The 14,482-nt window shown below is 42.6% G+C and overlaps 1 protein-coding gene across 1 annotated transcript in view; it reads right to left on the reverse strand.

The window, feature by feature from the left end:
• Positions 1-3,836: 3,836 nt before the first annotated feature.
• LOC115144106 (LLGL scribble cell polarity complex component 2-like) overlaps positions 3,837-14,482 on the reverse strand; it is a 31,069-nt gene continuing 20,423 nt past the window's right edge. Inside the window, 17 exon segments of the mRNA XM_029684835.2 lie at positions 3,837-5,393; positions 5,529-5,587; positions 5,672-5,714; positions 6,036-6,083; positions 6,349-6,371; positions 6,475-6,625; positions 6,733-6,816; positions 6,819-6,996; positions 7,128-7,294; positions 7,410-7,526; positions 11,433-11,580; positions 11,731-11,878; positions 11,992-12,188; positions 12,333-12,428; positions 12,831-12,935; positions 13,152-13,305; positions 13,469-13,536. Coding sequence (XP_029540695.2) covers positions 5,530-5,587; positions 5,672-5,714; positions 6,036-6,083; positions 6,349-6,371; positions 6,475-6,625; positions 6,733-6,816; positions 6,819-6,996; positions 7,128-7,294; positions 7,410-7,526; positions 11,433-11,580; positions 11,731-11,878; positions 11,992-12,188; positions 12,333-12,428; positions 12,831-12,935; positions 13,152-13,305; positions 13,469-13,536 — 1,785 coding nt within the window. The 3' untranslated portion in view covers positions 3,837-5,393; position 5,529.

The following is a 14,482-nucleotide window of genomic DNA, read 5'->3' on the forward strand; positions in this document are numbered from 1 at the left end:
GGGGATGATCTACCATTCGGACTTTTCCCATTCACTGTTTTCTTACCTTTCTCCTCTTTCGGCTGTTGTTTAGTCTGCTCTTTACCTCTCTTTCCATTCTCCTCTTGCTTTTTCATTTTACTCTCTCCCTTTTTAGTCTTCCCTTTGCCATTGACCTCTTCTTTCTGGTCTACGGTTTCTTTTCCATTTGTCACTGCAGGTGGTGGTTTGGAACAATTCTTTTCTCCCTTTTCCTTCGGTTTCTTTCCTCTGTTGGTTCTCTCATTTTCTCTACTGGTCCTACCTTTGGTTTTTACAAGTGACATGTCTGAAGGATGACCTCTATCAGCTTTTATTCATCTTTGGTTTGAATAAAATGGTTACCTGCAGAATAGGAACATACCTACAAAGAATATGGTAGATAAGTTCAAGTTACACAGTACAGGAATGAATAACAACGTATGAGACATACATTTATTTTAATAAGAAATAGCCTGAAATGACTGTTTAGATCTCAATGACATTTAAATATTTCTTATCATGTCTCTTACTTTCAGTTAAACCTTCAACTTGCCTGTTAGCACCATAATTACTCTGGTGCTAACACATGAAGGTTTAGATCGATCAATGAATAAATAAATGCAAGGGCACCAGGTCAAGTAATGAGTCTGTCAAGCATAGTCAGTCAGCATTAGGACAGGGTTTCAGGCGTTTTACACCTGGATGGCCACTTGACACACAAGTCTTAGGTTAGAGAGCCAGATTAGCTGCTAACCCCATTAGCTACAGTATCACAACAGTAGTATCATACTTGCAGTATAGTGGATAGTATATTATAATACGCAACATAGTACTTGCTATGGCTAACTACCACAACACAATTTAAGGTTATTGTTAACCATTATCATATAGAAAAACAAAACACAAATGAAACATCCTAAGTGGCTATAAATGTTTGATCTCAGATGGATAAAGTTACACTGCAGAGATCTAAACCATGTTTTATCTGTAGGTCAATCTAAATGGTTCTACCCTGTCGGGGTAGCGCAGTGAGAGGATGTATCAGGGTGATATAGCTTACCTGGCCTCTCGGGTGATCCTCGGGCATGGCTGGGGGTCCAGAAAGTGTTTCTGCTTGTCCTCAAGTACTGGTGTCACCTACACACACATTGACCCACCAATAACGACAACAAATGCACACACACACAAAACTTAACCCCAAACAAAGACAACATACACACACAGTATTTGAATAATTGAACTGTCTTTGGCAGTCCGTTCAGATATACAGCTATTCATATGGGCAGCTGGTGAATGAGGGAGAGGAAATGTGAGAGCAGGTGTGTGGAGACACTCACAATAGGTGGTGACAGACAAGGGAGAGCGAGAGATGGAGAGAAAGAAAGAGCAGTGGCTTCTCAGAAGAGAGATTTCATCAGTGCTCTGGAATTAAAGGGCTATGCTCTCCTTCCATTTTTTCCCCTCTTCTCTATTTCACCTTAAATTCATATTCTTTCCAGTTGAATAGCATCTTATCTATAAAAACCTATGCAAGCAATTTTTTTTATTACAATTATGGACAAGGTATGTATCAACAATGTGAAGGCTCTATATTGGCTACAAGAAGGTGTACAATATTACAATAAACTCTGAACAGAGCATTCTGGCATAGATCATCATAGTCCCTATTGGCTAAGGGGCTTTCTGGCTCATTAGAACAGACAAATTAAATACAGTTGGGGAAAAAAGTATTTAGTCGGCCGCCAATTGTGCAAGTTCTCCCACTTAAAAAGATGAGAGAGGCCTGTAATTTTCATCATAGGTACACTTCAACTATGACAGACAAAATGAGAAAAATTTGTAGGATTTTTAATGAATTTATTTGCAAATTATGGTGGAAAATAAGTATTTGGTCAATAACAAAAGCTAATCTCAATACTTATATACCCTTTGTTGGCAATGACATATGTCAAATGTTTTCTGTAAGTCTTCACAAGGTTTTCACACACTGTTGCTGGTATTTTGGCCCATTCCTCCATGCAGATCTCCTCTAGAGCAGTGATGTTTTGGGGCTGTTGCTGGGCAACACGGACTTTCAACTCCCTCCAAAGATTTTCTATGGGGTTGAGATCTGGAGACTGGCTAGGCCACTCCAGGACCTTAAATTCTTCTTACGAAGCCACTCCTTCGTTGCACGGGCAATGTGTTTGGGATCATTGTCATGCGGAAAGACCCAGCCACGTTTCATCTTCAATGCCCTTGCTGATGGAAGGAGGTTTTCACTCAAAATCTCACGATACATGGCCCCATTCATTCTTTCCTTTACACAGATCAGTCGTCCTGGTCCCTTTGCAGAAAAACAGCCCCAAAGCATAATGTTTCCACCCCCATGCTTCACAGTAGGTATGGTGTTCTTTGGATGCAACTCAGCATTCTTTGTCCTCCAAACACAACGAGTTGAGTTTTTACCAAAAAGTTATATTTTGGTTTCATCTGACCATATGACATTCTCCCAATCTTCTTCTGCATCATCCAACTGCTCTCTAGCAAACTTCAGACGGGCCTGGACATCTACTGGCTTAAGCAGGGGGACACGTCTGACACTGCAGGATTTGAGTCCCTGGCAGCGTAGTGCGTTACTGATGGTAGGCTTTGTTACTTTGGTCCCAGCTCTCTGCAGGTCATTCACTAGGTCCCCCCGTGTGGTTCTGGGTTTTTGCTCACCGTTCTTGTGATCATTTTGACCCCATGGGGTGAGATCTTGCGTGGAGCCCCAGATCGAGGGAGATTATCAGTGGTCTTGTATGTCTTCCATTTCCTAATAATTGCTCCCACAGTTGATTTCTTCAAACCAAGCTGCTTACCTATTGCAGATTCAGTCTTCCCAGCCTGGTGCAGGTCTACAATTTTGTTTCGGGTGTCCTTTGACAGCTCTTTGGTCTTGGCCATAGTGGAGTTTGGAGTGTGACTGTTTGAGGTTGTGGACAGGTGTCTTTTATACTGATAACAAGTTCAAACAGGTGCCATTAATACAGGTAACAAGGACATAGGAGCGTCTTAAAGAAGTTACAGGTCTGTGAGAGCCAGAAATCTTGCTTGTTTGTAGGTGACCAAATACTTATTTTCCACCATAATTTGCAAATAAATCATTAAAAATCCTACAATGTGATTTTCTGGATTTTTTTTTCTCATTGTGTCTGTCATAGTTGAAGTGATTTTCATTGATGAAAATTACAGGCCTCTCATCTTTTTAAGTGGGAGAACTTGCACAATGGGTGGCTGACTAAATACTTTTTTGCCCCACTGTACATTTCTCCCTTTTTCCACCAACATAGATCGTTTCGAGCTGCCTGGTATTGGAGGGCGGTCCAATAGGAGAGGTAAAGTTCCAGCAAAGCGATTGTGACCCAGGCAATATTTATTTTACCTTTATTTTACTAGGCAAGTCAGTTAAGAACAAATTCTTATTTTCAATGACGGCCTAGGAACAGTGGGTTAACTGCCTGTTCAGGGGCAGAACGACAGATTTGTACCTTGTCAGCTCGGGGATTTGAACTTGCAACCTTCCGGTTACTAGTCCAACGCTCTAACCACTAGGCTAAGCCCTGCTCCATAATGGTGATTAAAACTATTGGCTGTGCTTGTATGACAACTGATCCCTAATTTATCCACTTGACCTGCCAGCACCAAACTCACAAGGCTCAGGATATAACCAAAGCTCATAGCCATCAGATGTACTTTATTTTGACTGTTGCGGTTGAGTGGGGAACAGTCAGAGCGAGGCTTGAAGCAGCAACCCTGTAGTTCAATCAAGCAGTGAATGAAGTCAAACTTCATAGAAAGACAGACACGTGAACTCTTGTGAAAAACATGTATTCATTTTCCAGCAGGACATTATGTAGTGTGAAAGTTATCAATCAAAAAAGTAGGGTTCTCATACTCCATCATTCACTACAAAAATATATTCTAGAGACCACAGAAATGCTAAAATACCCAGCATTTCAAGAAACAGTACCAAAATATTTTGTTGCAAGATCCGACTATAGCAGCCAACCCCCATTAAAAACACACCTAACCGTTAACAGGCAGAGAATCATATAGTACATATATATTAAACATTTGACTACAATATCTTAAAATTACATTCCTAAATAACATTACTCATTGCTGTGTTCAAAAAAGGGTTTACATTATAACATTTTAAAAACCAAGCCACCATAGAAAGTTGTAGCGTCATGTGCTACACAGGACAAATACCTACGTCAGGTTATAACTGGTTATTACACATTAATGCGCGGACGGTAGGAGAGGTAAGGAGGGAGGTCAGTTGGCAACAAAAGCTTGGGGAGACATTTTACGGCACAGTGGTCTTATACTGCTAGTCTGGTAGTCAGATGTGTTTCTGAGTTGGCTAAAGCAACAAAAGGTCTGGCTACCAGGCTGGTGGTCTACCACCTTGTGTGGTTCAAAATTAACAGTACTGATTCCACAGATACTCCATGTTGCTCTCGCACTCAAAACAATGCCTTGTTTGGAGTGCCAGAATAAATTTGATGATTTGTCAGCATAAAAAAAACAACAAAAAACATTCTTGGCTCCCTTGTACAGTTTTTCCCATCCATCTAGATTTGACATCTCCAATAATTACACAGAATCAAAACAAAAGGTTACAAAATCACAGGTAAAATTACATTACAAATAAAAGAATCATAGGAATAAAAATAAAAAAGTCCATCCCCCCCTCCTCTCTATAACTTCCCCCTCCCCCATATGCATCTCTCTCTAGGAGACTAAGGCAAGCAAGGATGTGCAGAGCAAGGCTGTTACTGGACAAATCAGAGTTTCACAGGTCAGCTTGAGTTCAAGGGTGAAAGGCTGAATGCCCTGACTGGTGTCAGGATTAGGAGGGAACGTGAGGAAGGGGTGGATGAGTGAGTAGGGTGTGTTTAATGCAAGTATGGCTTGTGTGTGAGAACTGTCAGTGGCTTTGGATAAGCGCGTCAGCGGAATGACCATACAATCATTACTAATGTGTGGCAGGTGTAGCAGGGGTATTACAGTACAGTGGTTGGTCCCTAGGCACAGACGGTGGTCCCTCCATCTCTCTATAGCGGTGGGCCTCAAATGACACCCTGTTCCTCATATACTACACCAACCCCCCTTTATGGGCTTTGGTTAAAAGCAGTGCCCTACTTGGGGAAATAGAATGCCATTTGTGACAAAGTCAGTGAGTCAGTCTTTGGGGTTAGGGGCCAGGGTTCAGCCTCATGCTAGGGGTCAGGGGTGAGTCTCTCCGGGGGCTAGGGGCCCAAGTGGTCAGTAGTGGTAGTAATAGTAGTGTTTGTGTAGACTGCGAGGCAGGAGTCACTAGGCAGACTCCACGATGTCTCAGGCACAGGGATGACTGGCTCAGTCTGAAAAACAGGGAAAGAGAGAAAGACAAAACAAGAGATGACCGAACCAACAATGAGCAACCTGAATTCCATCACCATAGTGATATGTATCATATTCCGGAAGATTAACGTTGATGATACTGATCATAAACTCACCTCAATTGCTCAGCACCTTCCCCCCAGAGAGAGCACTTGTCCCATTCTCCAGGAACGTCCTGTAGCAAACACACACAAATGAGTCCCTGCATAACACACTGAAAAACAGAGCTTGTAGTTGCGTTTCAGAGGTGAATACTCACGTCTGATCTACTTCTAGAGACTTCTGGATCTCCTGAAGCACAGCTGTAAGAAAACACACAGACCACAGATGCACAATGATGATTGACATGAGTTGGGATGGTCATCATGAAAAACATGCAATGGGGTGGCTGTGGTTCACTGTGTAGCAGACAATCACTCAAGACTGCTGGTTGGGTTTACACGTCCGGATGCCAAACAGGACAGTCAAAGCAGACACATCGATATGGCTCAGTTGGTAAGAGCACAGCGCTAGCAACGTCAAGGTTGTGGGTTCAATCCCCGCAGGGATCACTCGCACAAATGTTGGGAGTTGGTTAAGGTTAAGTTCTGTTAAGGTTGTCTGGTGGTTCCTGAGGTACTCACTCTCGTCATTCAGCAAAGCATGCTCCATCACACGTCTAGCAGAGCTCTCTGTAAACGAACAGCATCGCAGCACGCAATCAGGGCACAGAAGCACACGGCATGACAACACAGTGAGTGTAGATAGTGTGTTCGCAGGACGATTAGCACAAGCAAAAAAAAAAAAGATTGACAGCCTAACAGAGCATTTCATACTGTGCGCTTGCTGAAGAACACTGTTAAGCATAGACGCGTGCATGTTTTAGTATTATTTGCATAGCTATAGATATAACTATATTAGCTCTTTAAAGCAGTAACAAACAGCATGTGATCTTACCCGCGCCATCCCTCGTGGAATTTCTGGAACGACAGACACAGCTGTTCAGTAAAACATGAAAAGGTAATTGTGCCAAAAATCAGTACTTCCAAAGTCGATGGTGAATACAGCTATAAAAACACCTACCTGCGTTCCACAGAGGCCCCGTCCGGCAGCGCCCGTGGCAGAGTGGTGCTGGGTGTCTGGGAGGACACCTCCACTAGAGACCGGGGCTCCACCACACAGCGAGCAGACAGAGAGAAACGCTCAAACTCTGACGGAGAGATCAGGTAGAAACCTGAGGGAGAAAGAGTGCAAGTAAGAAAAAATGATGCATGAAAGAGCTGAATACATGAAATGCAAATGCTTGTGAGATGTAAACTGTGCGTGTCTCTCTCGTCCTACCCTGTCCATGCTTGGTGAAGACGCAGGATGCAATGCCGCTGACGTCCTCCCTACGTATACAGGGGTACTGGACCTGCAATTTCACCCCGGCAACGACACCACGTGGAGGTCTCCCTGATTGGTCAGGACGGTGAGGCCGCTCTCGCCGTAGTCGTCCGTGCGGGTGCTGCCGAACCAGGCCACGCCCACCCGGCGCACGCGTGAGCCGTCAATGGCGGTCAACTTCAACTTCATTTTGGCGCTCACCTTAGGCAGGGTGAACACCTGGAGAAAGAGAAATGATAGTCTTGGAGGATAAACACATTTTGTGTTTCTTTATAAACCCTGGGGGGGGGGGGAGAATGTCCCATCGTCAGATGAGTGTGGGTAAGATGTGTGTGTGTGTGTCTTCTCACCTTGAACTGTTCCTCTGATATGACCAGTAGGCTGTGTGAACCCTGCATGTCAGGTGAGCGGGCAAGGTCGTGAGCCACCTCCAGGGGCTCAGGCAGAGGGGAACCATGGCCGTCCAACACCAAGATGCCCACTACTGGAGCACGGTGCATCAACTGGATCTCCTTAGCTGGAGAGAAAGTTGGAGAATGGATTTGTGCTTCATTGTCTGTTAAAACAGTGTTGTGGAAGTGTGGACGAGGGAGGCAAGAGAGAGCGATGTGTAAGAACATGCATGTTCTCACCAGGGTGTGCTGTGACAGGGTCCTCTCCTCTGCGTTCCACAGGCGGTAGGCGGAGCTGGTAGGCGAATACTGATCCCCCATTGGTCCCTGCCCACAGAGAGGGTGTGTTGTGGGAGCCTGTATGAGGGGAATGAGCAGTATGAGATGTCATAAAATGTCTGTTGTGACAGCTCCGAATTAAAGTCTGAACCACATCAGTGAGTCTCCTCCCGATGCTGCGCTTCCCCTTTAACTCCCAATTAAATAGCAGGCATCAGCTGTGGAAAAGGAGCGATGCGAGAGAGGAAGGTTTCAAACCCTCAGCTCTGAAGCTTGTTCATACAGTGCTTTCAGAAAGTATTCACACCCATTCACTTTTTCAACATGTGAAAGTGGGATTAAAATGGATGTAATTATAAATCTACACAAAATATTCTGTCATAGTGGAATAATATATATATTTTTTTTTACTAATGTTGGCTTTTCTGAATGATAAAAGCTATCTTAATTAGGTAAGTATTCAACCCTGAGTCAATCACCCTGAGGCAATCCCCTTTGGCAACAATTACAGCGGTGAGTCTTTCTAGGTAAGTCTCTAAGAGCTTTCCACACCTGGATTGTGAAACATTTGCCCATTATTCTTTTCAAAATTCTTCAAGATCTGTCAAATTGGTTGGTGATCATTGCTAGACAATAATTTCCAGGTCTTGCCATAGATTTTCAAGCAGTGAAAGCTAACTTGGCCACTCAGGAACATTCACTGTCCTCTTGGTAAGCAACTCCAGTGTAGATCTTGCCTTGGTTTTAGGTTAATGTCCTGCAGAAAGGTGAATTCATCTCCCAGTATCTAGTGGAAAGCAGACAACCAGTTATTCCTCTAGGATTTTGCATGTGCTTAGCTCCATTCAGTTTATTTTTGAACATGAAACTCCTCAGTTCTAAACGATTACAAGAATACCCATAACATGAAGCAGCCACAACTATGCTTTAAAATATGGTGAGTGGTATGCAGCAATAGGGATGAATATTTTATAAGTTTCAATACAGGAAATAATTCATATTTATCCAGAGTCCCAGGAAATAGGAAGTGCCCATTTAAGCGTTTAAACCCAAGATATGGTTACTGTGCCAGGGTTCTCCCAAAATAAGATTGGTGTTGCACCACAACGTTGGCTTGGCTGCAACCCTTTGTAAAGATTTCACAGTAAATTAAACTGATACTTAGTAATGAATAACTTTGATAGCCTATGACATTCTTGTGAATTGAGAAACAGGCTGATCATAAATTCAGAGCGTTATGTTCCTCAATGAATTCAGAGCATTTTTCATTTTAGTCATTTAGCAGATGGTCTTATCCAGAGCGAATTTGCTGAAGGATTTCTCATCTAGCCAGCTTGGGATTTCGAGCCAGCGACCTTTCAGTTACTGGCCGAATGCTCTTAACCACTAGGCTACCTGCCGCCACAGAGTGCACCCAGAGTAGGCGATAGCGTTCATACAAACTTTGTAATAGCAGTCTAACAAAAGTACAAATGACCAAAGTTGCCTAGCTTGTTAGATAAACTCCAAAGAATGACAATATCTCATACTTGGCTAAATCAAGTTGATGATTATACATATATCAGATCAACTCATGAATAATGGGGAGAAGAGAGGAAATTGCTGAAATATCAAGGTAACGGTTTAAAAAAAAATCCATATCTACTCTTATACCGTTTGTTGATCTCACATTCTCTACAGAAGCTCTCACATGGGCAGCAATACGAGACAGCACAGAAGCGGGGAAAAGTTATAGCATTATTTTGACATGCATAGGTGAGATGTGCTTTGATAATGCAACCTATGGAATACAGAATAAAACTGGAGTCAGGATTTGAGGTTTCAGTGGGATTGGGACTATAGGTAAATAACACTTGATTTAGGCTATAGTATCACATGCTAAATGTTTATGATCGGTGATAGATGAGCAAACGAATGGATTGGCTACCACTTCTACTTGTCTGCCGGAGATCAATTAACTAAATACACTAAATGACCAAAAGTATGTGGACCCCAGCTCCAATATTTTCACCATTCAGTTGATCATAACTAAGGTGAGTTTTCCTCCCTTTCCTTTCTCCTTACTCCGCTGCCACCCGCCTACACCACGTTCTCAACACCAGTTTCAGTCAATATAGTCTACTGTTTTATAGAAATCTGCCCTTCCATTACTAAGTCATTTGTTGTATTGGTTTCGCCCCAAACATAACACTTTGTATTAAGGACAAACATGTAATTGCTTTGCCACATTTTTTGCAGTATTACTTCAGTGCCTTGTTGCAAACAGGATGAATGAGGTTAGTATTGTAGAGTAACTACAATGTTATTGATCCATCCTCTGTTTTCTTCTTTCACAACCATTCAACTCTGTTTTAAAGTCACCTTTGGCCTCATGGTAAAATCCCTGAGCGGTTTCCTTCCTGTCCCGTAACGGAGTTAGAAAGGACGCCTGTATGTTTATAGTGACGGGGTGTTATGTTATTATTATCTTTACTCATATACCAATAGGTGCCCTTCTTTGCAAGGCATTGGAAATCCTCCCTGGGCTATGTGGTTGAAATTCAGTGCTCGAATGAGGAACCTTACAGATAGATAGTACAGAGATGAGATAGTGATTTAGAAATCATGTTAACCACTGAGTCCATGCAAGGGGTTGAATACTTGACTCAAGACAATCCAGCTTTTAATTTTTGATTCATTTGTAAACATTTCTAAAAACATAACTCCACTGACATTATGGGGTACTGTGTGTAAATTCACACTGTAAGACAATGTGGAAAAATACAAGGGGTGTAAATACTTAAAGCACTGTACCTTTGTTTTGAACTCAAAAGTGCACTACAGCCGTGTCTGAACAAAAGCTAAAACGCCACCAACATTCGTAAACAGATTGGAATGACAGGAAAAGCTCAGTTGATCTGTTGTTCTCCACTTGAGTTCTACTGTTGGATCGGATTGAGTCAGACTCAACTGTCAACTTAACATACAGTATTTCACTTATTTGTTTGGTTACTAAGAGTTGTTGGGGAATAATATATTGTGAATCCTAATCATTTGTAATGTTGTGGGCAACAAGTGTTTATGGGTTTTCTGAATGGGACTGGTTTTACACACAGCTTGTTGATGAACATTGAGAGAGGTCAAATAGGTTCACTTGAAATATTTTAAGCCAGAGGTACAGAACGTTTCCTGAGGAACCTAAGTTATAATTATTTTGTGACTGATAGTTTGTGTGATCATTTATTTTGGGATAATACAAAAACGCAAAATAACCTTTTGTTTTGGAGTTATTTCTTTCACTGTTATGAGTTTATGAAAAGTTTATATTCCATAACTGACTTTTTCATGAGTCCTTTGTATTGGTCTATACTTGACAGAGATGAGACTGAATCACAAACAGAAAGGAGAAATCAAACATGTCTGCTGGCACGATCTACCTGGCACCCCCTAAATAAAACCAGTGGTGTAAAGTAAGTAAAAATACTTTGAGGTACTACTTAAGTAGTTTTGGGGGAGGGGGGGGGGGTCTGTGTACTTTACTATTTAAATTTGACAACTTTTACGCCACTACATTCCAAAAGAAAATACATTTTTACTCCATAGATTTTCCCTGACACCCAAAAGTACTCATTACATTTTGAATGCTTAGCAGGACAAGAAAACAGTCCAATTCAAGCACTTACCAAGTCAACATCCCTGGCCATCTACTGCCTCCGATCTGGCGTTTGTAAATGATGTCTGAGTGTTTGAATATCCCTGGCTATCCGTAAAATAAAAACAAGAAAATGATGCCGTCTGGTTTGCTTAATAAAGAATTTAAACTTATTTTGATACTTAGGTATATTTTAGCAATTACATTTACTTTGGATACTTAAGTAGATTTAAAACCAAAAAAGTCTGACTTTTCCTCAAGTAGCATTTTACTGGGTGACTTTCAAGTGAAAGAGGGTACCACTGACTAAAACTAACCTCAGAAGTCAAGTGAAAACCGTTAGTGTGACTTACTGTCTGAAAGGAAGGTATCAGCGAAGTATAGCGTGCGCACGAGGCCGGTGAAGGAGTCTTCAGGGGATCGAGGCTCTATCTTTCTCTGGACGGGCGCCAACTCCATCTCAGCTAGCTCCGCCTCTAGACGAGCATTGGCCTGCTGCAACTAGGGAGAGAAGCCCGTTTTAGATACACTGGGTTGGATGTGAATGCAGAAGTAGACCGCACAAAAAAATAGTTATCTTTAGGAACTTTCAATTAAGATTTATGCAGTCAATTTGTGTGGCCCAAGAAGACATTTTTTGTAGTCATTTACCTTAGCTGCGTTGTTGACATGGTGTTTGCGTAGGGACACTCGGCTGCGCCTGATCCTTCTGAAGGACTGGCGGAGAGACTTCTTAATGCTCTTCACTCTGGACAGAGGACCTTCCATAGCCAGCTGGTCACTGGGGTTCAGAGTACACCTACAGGAGAGTGACAAGAAATGGTTAACACACACATCTATATACGATCTCCATTACCGTCCGTTATTTTGAAGTCATGCAAACACTCAACACGCCCCCCCACACACACTTACCTGACGAGAACGTTGTTTTTCTGCTGGTAGTCGTAGAGTCCGAAGCCGTGGCTGGTCCCGAATGTTACTAGTTTCCACTCAGAGTGCAGGGTGAGGGCAGTGACCACGGCCGGAGGCTGGCACTGGACCAGGGCAAAGGGCTGGAACCCTGGGGGGAACGTCACCGGCTCCTCCCTCACCTCCAGACGCGTGTGGCCCTGACATGGAGAGACGGTAACAGAAAAGTATTGATCACCCTTTTAATGCTAACCGAAATCCAAATAAATCAAAATTGCACTGCAGTTTTTAAACACACACTCCTAATGTCATTTTCTTGTTTGTTGTCATTTGTCGCCGTTTACCTTCCAGCGGAAGCCCTCCTGTCCCTGTAGCAGGTCTGCTACGGTGGCCTCCACAGTCTGTTCTGCTGCCTCATCATTCAGCTCTAACACCAGGATCTATGGAGGGGAGAGGTGAGAGACGGACAGACCGTAACATCACATGTATTGTTTTGGACCAACAGGCAGTCTTATTGTACACTTATATGAACCACTCAGACATTCACATCTCTTAGTGTGTGTGTGGTGGTTACCTCTGTAGCTCAGTTGGTAGAGCATGGTGCTTGCAATGCCAGAATAGTGGGTTTGATTCTTGTGTGTGTGATATATATATATATGCATGCCAGCCAACTAAATCAGATCACCCTCAATAATTAATGACAGATGATAATATAAACGTAAAATTAAGACAATAACAGACTGGATTTATACCAGTAATGTCCAAACATGTCAGACACGGCAGTTAGGCTAACTGGCCACCAGATGGGGGGGTAGTGGTTGGTTTCCCCCTGGTAAACCCACCTGTCCAGCAGTGCCAGCTACAGTCAGGTAGCCACTGTATTTACACAGGTGGATCTTCTGAATGCCGAGACGAGGGTCGTCGCTGTACGGGTCAAAACAACCCACCTGGAGGGAAGAAGAGGATGTGGACAGGTTTCATACACTGTCTCAGTGTGTAAATCGGCTATCTATTCTGATTCACGAGACACATTCTCTCCCACAAAACACACCTACACCTTGTCTAAAAGGACTCCACTTTACCTTTGTGCTCCCTGTATGTGATTATACACACAACAGAATAGTGGAAAACTCTTTACACGTTACTTATATAGACACACACACCTTTCTGAAAGGTGGCCACTCTCCCTCTGTGCCCTGGTTCAGGTTGTCATTGGGGTCCGAGTCAGTGAGGAACACCCCTGCCGTGCTCAGCTTGTACATGGGGTACAGACACACCCCCGACGCGTCCCAGAAACGCACCGTACCGTCCTCGTGCCTGTGAGAGGAGATTACATTTGTGAGGATCAACAAATCAGAGGGATGACTGACTCTTTGAAACCCTGTTCGCAGTCTCCATACAGCAACATTAAAATGTAGATCATAACTTGCATTGAAATGAGGACTGAAAATAAATGAACGAGCTGTGAATGTCTACCGACCCTGTGAGCAGTAAGTCTCTCTGAGGGGGGTCTGAGGCCAGGTTCTGTCCTCCTGTCATAGGCCACGGCTGGACGGAGGGTGAGAGAATGGGAGGGTTGCAAAAAAATATAATTAGGATGAAAGCAAGAGAAAGAATGTAGGTCAATTCAATTTGTGCTCCATCAATTCAAGTTTCCAACATTCCAACAGAATGTATTTTCACATGCACAGTGAAATGCTTTTCTTGCAAGCACTTTCCCAACAAAGCAGTAATCAATATCAGTAGTACTAGAAAAGGTTAAAAAATATATATATATATATATATATAAAAAAAGGAAGCTAGCTATATACAGGGTCAGTGCCAATACCATATTTACCATGTGCAGAGATACTGGAGTGGTTTTATACAGTACCAGTCAAAGGTTTGGAAACATACTCATTCCATAATAGTGAAGTCATCAAAACTATGAAATAACACATATGGAATCATGTAATAACCAGCTTCATGAGGTAGTCATCTGGAAAACATTTAAATTAACAGGTGTGCTGTGTTAAAAGTTAAGGAAAGAAATTCCAAAAATTAACTCTACGGGATCAGTGTTTGGGATGAGTTGGACCGCAGAGTGAAGGAAAAGCAGCCAACAAATGCTCAGCATGTGAGAACTCCTTCAAGACCACTGGAAAAGCATTTCAGGTGGAGCTGGTTGTGAGAATGCCAAGAGTATGCAAAGCTGTGATCACAGCAAAGGGTGGCTAATTTGAAGAATGTAAAATGCTTTTTTGATTCTACATGATTCGATGTGTTCTTTCATTGTGTTGATGTCTTCACTATTATTCTACAATGTAGAAAACAGTAGGACCACACAGCAAAATGAGCAGGTGTGTCTAAACTTTTAAACGATACTGTATGTATAGGGGTTAGGTGACTAGGCATCAGGATATACAATATCATTAACAGTGTGGTGGCAGCGTATGATGATGATTGTATGCATGCGAGTGTGTGTAGAGTCAGTATGAATGTGTGTGTGTGTGTG

Source organism: Oncorhynchus nerka, linkage group LG16 (assembly GCF_034236695.1).
Source record: "Oncorhynchus nerka isolate Pitt River linkage group LG16, Oner_Uvic_2.0, whole genome shotgun sequence".
NCBI lineage: Eukaryota > Metazoa > Chordata > Actinopteri > Salmoniformes > Salmonidae > Oncorhynchus > Oncorhynchus nerka.